General features: G+C 44.1%; 1 protein-coding gene across 1 annotated transcript; it reads left to right on the top strand.

Moving 5' to 3' along the window:
- Window positions 1-1,353: 1,353 nt before the first annotated feature.
- LOC134087556 (keratin, type II cytoskeletal cochleal-like) lies at window positions 1,354-5,801 on the top strand. Its single transcript, XM_062541127.1, has 9 exons — window positions 1,354-1,881; window positions 3,870-4,078; window positions 4,187-4,247; window positions 4,335-4,430; window positions 4,537-4,701; window positions 4,814-4,939; window positions 5,029-5,249; window positions 5,384-5,436; window positions 5,554-5,801. The coding sequence occupies exons 1-9, from the start codon at window positions 1,354-1,356 to the stop codon at window positions 5,799-5,801; spliced, it is 1,707 nt and encodes a 568-aa protein (XP_062397111.1).
- The last annotated feature ends 3,358 nt before the right edge of the window (window positions 5,802-9,159 follow it).

The following is a 9,159-nucleotide window of genomic DNA, read 5'->3' as shown; positions in this document are numbered from 1 at the left end:
AATTCCTGAAACAGATCATTCAAATGAACTAAAGATTCTAAGTACAGACTACTAATGTAGCTTAATTGGTCTACAGCATCCACATAAGATTCTTTGTTGACACAACTTAACATGTTTAGTTTTATGTTTTGCCAAAACTAGAATGGTTTAAAGGTATACTATGCAAAGTTTTTCAGTTAATCAATTCGTTCCATACTGTTATATATGATTAAATGAGTCATTACCGGTCGAACAGTGTTGTTTTTGGCCGCTTTAGTGGTCTGTAGCGGTAGAACCACGCTTGCAACTTCAGGAGACCTCGGGCACGCACCCATGCTCTACTCCAGGAAGTGTCATGTAAAGTCTCATGAAAAGGCACGGCAGCCTGACCAATTGAGGAGTTTTGTAAAATATACACGCTAAAGCTGTAGGGGAAGCTCTGCAGAGAAACATGCAAGCATAAAACGAGCGAAAATGAGAAGTGAAAGCGAAACCGGCGATGAAATCGCCAATTCTGCACAGTATATCTTTAAGGCAATCGGTTTCCACGCAATGATCTAGTAATGACAACTAATTTGGGTTTAGAGTGTACACTCCGGACAGGGATTAGATATAGCGTCTCTCTCAGGTGTTCCTTACCCAGACACGGCGGACAACGGTTGTGTCCGTAAAGCATGTCCATCCCAGCCAAACATTGTGAACCAAAAGCAGAATGCTCCATAACACACAAGCTCCAGACGCATATGTTTATAACAAAAAGGATGGTTCTATCATTGTATGACATATCAACCTTCATAATCAACCATAACTACGTATTATGTTGACATTTCTTGTAGAGTTTTGAAAAGAACTGACTAACCTTTTAAGTAATAGATTAAAAATGAACCTTTTGCATCCATTCCACCTGCTCTTGTTCTCCCTAAGATTGAACACATAGCGGAGACTGAAGACTTAACTCTGAGAACATCTGAGAAATGTGCTATCGGGCATACAGTACATGCAAATGGTTGTGGGGATTAAGCACAGTGAGAATACTACCATTCCACCTGTTCCTGAAACTCCTCAGGGTCTTGCTGACTTTATCTAAGTGTGTGCACCTTACCTGAATGTGCTGGAGGCCTCTCGGCTTAAGGATTTGGCCCTCTTCACCAATCAGATGGCTACCTGCATCCCCTGCAGGTAAGTGACCTTGAGGGGGGAATGTCCTCATTCAGTGGTGGTGGATGGAGCAGGCCTCAGGTGAGAGCCAGCCCTCTCTCTTCACAGTATAAAGAGGGGTCACACCAGCAGCAAGACACTCAGAGGGACATCTCTTCTCTTAGTGGATTCACCTGCTCTGACTCCTTCCTCACCCTCCCTCAGCCAACAGCAACCATGAGTGTCAGGATCTCCTCATCCAGCTTCAGCAGCGGTGGCAGCATGAGCGGTGGTGGCTTCAGCATTGGTGGCGGCGGCGGCAGCATCAGGAGGAGCTTCTCCAGCCAGTCCGCCATGGCAGGTTCCATCGGTGGCGGCCGCATGAGCTCCGTGTCCATGAGGCGCTCTGGTGGCCTGGCCTTGGGAGGTGGTGGCGGTAGTTCCAGCTTCAGCTACAGCATCGGCGGAGGTGGTGGTGCTGGAGGCCTGGCCCTCGGCGGTGGAGGCCTGGCCCTCGGCGGTGGAGGCCTGGCCCTCGGTGGTGGAGGCATCGGTTTTGGAGCTGGAGGTGCTGGCATCGGACTGAGCATGGGTGGTGGTGGTGGCTTTGTTGCACCTGCACCCGCCATCACAGCTGTCACAGTCAACCAGAGCCTGCTCGCCCCCCTGAACCTGGAGATCGACCCCACCATCCAGACCGTCCGCACCCAGGAGAAGGAGCAGATCAAGTCCCTCAACAACCGCTTCGCCTCCTTCATCGACAAGGTCAGTGTGCTTCTCATTAAAAATCAGACAGAGAGTCAGGCATATCTCAGGCGAGATGACATCACTCTATGTTCTCAGTCCATCATCTGAAAAGACGTTGATTGTGTTCTAACTAAGAGTATTACTAATTCTCTAAGTGCAGTAGTATCAGTAATGTGGTCTTTCAGTTGCTTCTCATAGCAGGAAACACTTTGTAGGATGATCAAACAATCATTACAAGATTGCACACATGTGTTGTTGATTTCTCAGAAACTTTTCCAAATCTGTACTTTGCTAGGAGGTGGGTTAGAGTGAACTTTTATATTATTCTGATGGGAAAGCCAAATACAAGGCAGGTGGGGGTGGGTTTAGAGGCACAACAGAAACACATGCCACAAAAAAAAAAAAAAAAAAAAATGTTTGACTGGCAATGTAGAAGGTTTTAAGTGGGATGACTTGCCCAGATGGAATCCAAGTATAAAAGTAAAAAAAAAATATCGGAGCATTTGAGTAACCTGGACTAAAAACGATGGCAAAATGTGTGTGAATATGTGTTGCTGTGTATGGAGTCTGGGTTTGAAACTCTTCTCTGGAGGAGAGATCCTATGACTGCAGCCTCTGTCTTAACAAGGGCAGCGATCAAGTTATCTGCCCATTCCCATGGCAGCACTGACTCTTTGACTCCAAATGCGAGTTGTGGATGAATGCCTGCTTGCTGTGTGAATTTCTCCTGGATCTGAGAGTGCAGTATTTCTTCATCTTGACTATACTATTCTATAAGTAGCTGCACAGCGACATGATAGTGGAGAGGGGTATTCTCTCAGGAATAAAAGTCTAGCTGCCACACCTTGATGTCAGGTGATATTAATGGGCCACTCCTGCTTTTCTAGTGAAAGGCTGTAGTCACCTTTTGGTCAGGTGCCATTTGGATGAGTCAGTGCATAACTGATGATCAGCAATCTTTTCAAGGATCAACGTGAGATCTGTGAATTAGTGGTCTGAAAAAGATCCCACAACAGTAAAAGAGAGGTGTGTTCTGGTGGCAGCTTAGCAGATGGCACTTGTGCAAAAATACTGTATGTTTTGAACCAATGTTCCACAGCCTGCATAAGCCTTTCACCCTCTATGGTACGGTGTTGCCTGTAGGCAACATAGCCTATTTTGCTTTGTTGTAATAAAATGAGGCCTCTCTTAAATAAGTAAATACCACTTTAAGAACTGGACAACTCAATACTAACCAATGGAAATGCAAAATAATGGTCACATGCCTCACAGGCTGCTAGTTTGACCCTTATTTCAGCACATGCACATGTTTGGCTGGATGTCATATGTTCACCCTAGAGAAGTGTGAATTTCACTAATTTCCCTCAAATTTGCATCATTAAAAAAAAATGGACAGCCTTCATTGACAAGCAAAGATGTATTTTCAATAATTTTTATGTATATAAAATAATGTATATTTTAGAAAATAGCAAAAATCTGTATGTTGCCCACAGGCAACATTGTACCGTAATGGAATCACAGTACCTGTAGGCCATACTTGATATAATTAAGGGGTTGGAGGGTGTTTTTTACTCATTGTAATGCTTTTTCTACTTATAATTTCAATAAATAGTCATTTAAAATAATATACATGATGATTGAACATATTATAGCTTGATTATGATAGTATTCCACAGTGGTACAATGTTGCCTGTGGGCAACGGGTGAAAATGATGTGATACTTTTTTGCAAAAAACAGATAACATTATGGTGTAAAAGCTACATTATTCTGCTTTCTATGTCTCTGGCTATATAAAAATATGTTCTAAACAAATATGCTTTATTCTTTTGCATAAGAAAACATATGTAGTTTAATGTTTTCCATTCCAAAGATTGTGGGGATCTGCAGACCAGAATATGTGAAATGTGTGCTTAGGTCATTTATACTTTTGCATTATATTTTGTCCAATCTCTAAGAATCAGTGTCAGTTTAACTGATGTAATGATGTTTTATTTTATTTCCACAGGTACGCTTCCTGGAACAGCAGAACAAGATGCTGGAGACCAAGTGGTCCCTTCTCCAGGACCAGACCACTGTGCGCTCCAACATCGACTCCATGTTCGAGGCCTACATCGCCAACCTGCGCAGACAGCTTGACGGCCTGGGCAACGACAAGGTCAAGCTGGAGGGAGAGCTGAGGAACATGCAGATTCTGGTTGAGGACTTCAAGCTGAAGTGAGTGCTTCAATTATTTATGGACATTGGTTGTCCACCACCTGTCAAAGGGAATGTTTCAGATTCCTACTGCTGTATGACGGATCACCCTCTGCTCCTTTTCTGCAGATATGAAGCTGAAATTAACACGCGTGCCACAGTGGAGAATGAGTTTGTTCTGCTGAAGAAGGTAAAACAGAAATGATTTACCACAATCTTCTATTGCAGCTATAACCTCTGAACCTACAGACTTACCCATTCTTCCTCCCTTCTTTAGGATGTTGATGCTGCCTACATGGTCAAGGTGGAACTGGAGGCCAAGGTTGATGCCCTTACGGATGAGATCAACTTCCTCAGGGCCGTCTATGTGGAGGTGAGAGTTGGTCATACTTCATCCACAGGGTCCAGTCCAAAGTGCACTTACAGTGTTCTCAAGCTCATATGGAACCTTCACATTTGCCTTTCCCTTCCTCCCACAGGAGCTGCGTGAGCTGCAGGCACAGATCAAGGACACCTCTGCTATTGTGGAGATGGACAACAGCCGCTCTCTGGACATGGACTCCATTGTTGCTGAAGTGCGTGCTCAGTACGAAGACATCGCCACCCGCAGCCGTGCCGAGGCTGAGAACTGGTACAAGGCCAAGGTGAGTGCATTGGAGTGGCACTATCACTCATTGTTTTATCAATGCAGAGCATTGTATCTTGAAATGGGCACTAACTAGAGCCTCCATATTAACACCTCTTGGTATTGAACAGTTTGAGGAGATGCAGACGTCTGCTGGCCAATACGGTGTAGACCTGCGTGCAACCAAGTCAGAGATCGCAGAGCTCACCCGCATGATCAGCCGTCTCTCAAGCGAGATTGAGGTCGTCAAAGGACAGGTGAGTTACCTTCACTTCTGCCACCCCCACCAAATATGCCATCATCAACAAACCACCTAATTGACTTGCATTCCTCTGTTATGATGTAGCGTGCCAGTATTGAGGTCCAGATTGCAGAGGCTGAGGAGCGAGGTAGCCTAGCAGTACAGGATGCCAAGCTGCGCATCAGGGACCTCGAGGAGGCCATCCAGAGAGCCAAGGCGGACATGGCCCGCCAGGTGCGCGAGTACCAGGAGCTGATGAATGTCAAACTGGCCCTCGACATTGAGATCGCCACCTACAGGAAACTGCTGGAAGGAGAGGAGTCCAGGTAAACATACCAAAAATAGTGTATACTAACAGTCAGTATATCAGTAAATTAGTATAATTTCTAACACCGAATTACTTGGAAATTGTTAGTTGGCAACAGCAATGAGAAATCCTAATCCATCATCCCTTCCACAGAATTGGAGGTGCCTCTGCAACCGTTCACGTTCAAGAGACTTCAGCTGCTGTTGGTGGGTAGAATTCCTCATTTCAAGATTGAATAAGAATCCAGGAAATGATCAATACTGTGTGTTGTCTGCACTCTCTTTTTTCTGCTCTTGCGTTTAACTGATTGAAATGTTTTGCAGGTGGCGGTGGCCTGGCCCTTGGTGGTGGCGGTGGCCTGGCCCTTGGTGGCGGCGGTGGAGGTGGCGCTGGATTCGGCTATGGTGGTGGTGCCGGCATTGGAATTGGCGGTGGCATCGGTGGTGGCCTTGGCATTGGCGGTGGCCTTGCCATTGGAGGTGGCTCCAGCCTCAGCATTGGCGGTGGCAGCAGCATGTCCATGTCTCGCTCCTCTTCCTCCATGATGTCCAGTGGCATCCGCCGCTTCTAAATGAGGAACAACACCTCTCCTGCTTTCACTCTGCTCTCCTCCTGCTATCCCCTGTTCCACTCAAACACAGAACACTTGACAACATCCTGGGCAACAAGTGTTGCATGAACAAGAAACTGAAGACTTTGGTCTTTGTTTACACTTTTAAAGCCTTTCCCATCACAGGCTAATGGATCTGATCATGACCAGATTTAGGATGTAACAAGCCATACACACGTGAAAACACTAAATAAATGTTGGTTCTTTTAAAAGTATTCCTTTGTTGTTTGTTTGTGTTCGTATTCAATTGTCTCACTGTACATTGAGGAAAAACAAAATAAATCTGGGGAAAACAAGATGTGAATTCAATCAGTTATTCAATCCCAATCAATTGAGTAATATTGGGGTATTAGCAATGTTTTGTACTGGGTAAAAGAAAATGAACGAGCTGATGGGAATGGACAGATACAAGGGAATGCAATGATATAAAATAGTGAAAATATCATTATCGTGAAATAACATGATCATTTCATAATAACATGAAACTTATCTTGTTAAAACATGAAAAAGATCTTGTTACAGTATAACAAGAAACTTTCACATTATTACTTGATACTGAGCCTTTTTTTGGGTGTGACAGCAATATATACTGTAACTTTTTTATGACTCCCACCATAATTAAATAGTAGACCTAAAATTGTACAGTAGATGTACAGTATACAAGCTTAGCACTTTCATTCTATGATTGAAGGTAAAGTGCAGCACCAAGATGGCCGACGAGATGTTTAGCTCGTGGAAATTTTGCGATTGTGATTTCCATGATATCAGTGGAGGGGCCCCTCGATGATGTGGGAGAGGGCCTGGGCCCAGGGGCAGCCTGCCTCCCTGCTCCACCCCTGACTCTTTGTGTTAGCGTATCGATAATGTGGTTGCAGGGAGGGGATCATTTGGAATTTTACCCAGATACAATTAATGTTATTTTTCGTTTGGATTTGGATGTCGGGTGGCTATTTCTTTTTTGATTGACTGGATTGGCTATTTCCGAACCTTGCGAGAAATTCTCTCGTATGCCTCTCGTGCACTAATTACGTGGGTACTGGCAATATTTAAGAAGCAGCAGAAGCGCAAGAAAAAGCGTAGGAAGACTAAGGTCAAAAATGTAGTGGCAGAACTGCATTCTGGTGCATTCAAGCACTGCATACAGTGCCAATATATATATTCATCATACTCTTTTGAAATAGTTACTTTATTTGTCTTGCAGCTGGAAATCAAAACCTTAACCTGAAAAAAATCTTTTTCCAGTTCTATTTACAAATGTAGCTGTACAACATCAAAACAGTTCTGAAAATTAATTAATTAAAAAGAAAAACTAGAATAACAGGGTTTACAGTAACAAGGTTGGAAAAGTCATCATACCCCTGACTTACAGTAATACTTCATAGAGCTTCCTTTTGCTTTAATTACAGCCATCAATCAGTTTGGATACGGTGTCCCTATTAGCTTTGCAAACCTAGATTGGGGAATATTTGCCCAATCTTCCTTGGAGAATTGTTCAAATTCAGTCAGATTCTGTAGGCAACAGCGATGGACTGCTCTCTTCAAGTCAATCCCACAGATTTTCTACAGGATTTAAGTGAGGGCTCTGTCTTGGCCACTCAAGGACATTCACCTTCCTATCCTAAACATAGCGCTTGGAGTTCAGTGCAAAAAAAGTGCATGGCGGGTGCATGAATGGTGCTGAAGACCCCACTGCTACCTTAATGCAATGAAACACGAAAGTCCATGGTAAGGAAGAACTCCCTGCAGTCTTCAGGGGTAGAGACTGCACATATGAGTGTGCCTGCATGTTTAAAAAGGATGGTCCTATCATTGTATGCATGATCAACCATCCCTATCAACCATATCTATGTATACATTATGTTGACATTTCTTCTAGAGTTTTGAAAAAAAACCTATGAGTAACCTTTCAAGTAATAGATTACAAATTAACCTTTTGCGTCCATTCCACCTGTTCTCGTTCTCCCTCAGATTGAAAACAGACTGAGACTGAAGAAAGACTTAACTCATAAAAAAAACATTTGAGAAATGTGCTACCAGGCATACATGTAAATGGTTGTGGGGATTAAGTGAGAATATTACCACCATTCCACCTGTCCCTGAAAATCCTCAGGGTCTTGCTGACTTTATCTAGGTGTTTGTACCTAACCTGAATGTGCTGGAGGCCTCTCGGCTTACAGATTTGGCCCTCTCCACCAATCACAAGGCTGCCTGCATCCCCTGCAGCTAGGTGAGCTTGGGGGGGAATGTCCTCATTCAGTGGTGGTGGATGGAGAGCAGGCCTCAGGTGAGAGCCAGCCCTCTCTCTCTTCACAGTATAAAGAGGGGTCACACCAGCAGCAAGACACTCAGAGGGACATCTCTCCTCTTAGTGGATACACCTACACAGACTCCTTCGCCCTCCCTCAACTCTCAACAGCAACCATGAGTGTCAATCCGATCTCCTCATCCAGCTTCAGCAGCAGTCCCAGCTAGGACGCACACGTTGAATCAACGTTGACATTGGTTGACAGCGTTTAAAGTTGAACTTTAACGTTGAAACCACGACTGGTTGTTTGCAACTAGCAGCGTTTTTCAATAACGCAACAATTGGGTTTTACTAAGTGTAACCCTACCTTACACCTGCATTTGTTTGTAAGACAATGATTACCCCCTATGACAAGAGCTATTTCCACGTTGAAAACACGGTTGTTTCAACGTTGAAACCACGACTGGTTGTTTGCAACTAGCAGCGTTTATCATTAAGGCAACAATTGGGTTTTACTAAGTGAAACCCTACCTTACACCTGCATTTGTTTGTAAGACAATGATTACCCCCTATGACAAGAGCTATTTCCACGTTGAAAACACGGTTGTTTCAACGTTGAAACCACAACTGGTTGTTTGCAACTGCAGCGATTTTTAAAAAGCAAGAATTCGGGTTTTTCATTAAGCCTGGTGTTATACCTACATTGTTTCTAAGACATTCCTCTCACGGCCTAATACAAGAGGATTGTTTACAATGATGAAATGCAATAACGTAAGTCCACGACTGTTACTGCAGCAGCAAAAGGGTAGGCTAATGCAACAATTTTGATTTTATTAATTGTCTGCTATGTGCACACACTCACGATAGGAGGGAGACACAAACGCGGGCACAGACCGGGGAAATAGATAGAGCAGTTCAACACGCTATATACACTCTTCCTCCATGATGTCCAGTGGCATCCGCCGCTTCTAAATGAGGAACAACACCTCTCCTGCCTTCACTCTGCTCTCCCCCTGCTATCCCCTGTTCCACTCAAACACAGAACATTTGATAACGTCCTGAGCAACAAGTGTT

The sequence above is a fragment of the Sardina pilchardus genome, chromosome 7 (genome assembly GCF_963854185.1).
Source record: "Sardina pilchardus chromosome 7, fSarPil1.1, whole genome shotgun sequence".
Taxonomy (NCBI): Eukaryota; Metazoa; Chordata; class Actinopteri; order Clupeiformes; family Clupeidae; genus Sardina; species Sardina pilchardus.
This window is presented reverse-complemented; position numbering and strand designations above follow the sequence as displayed.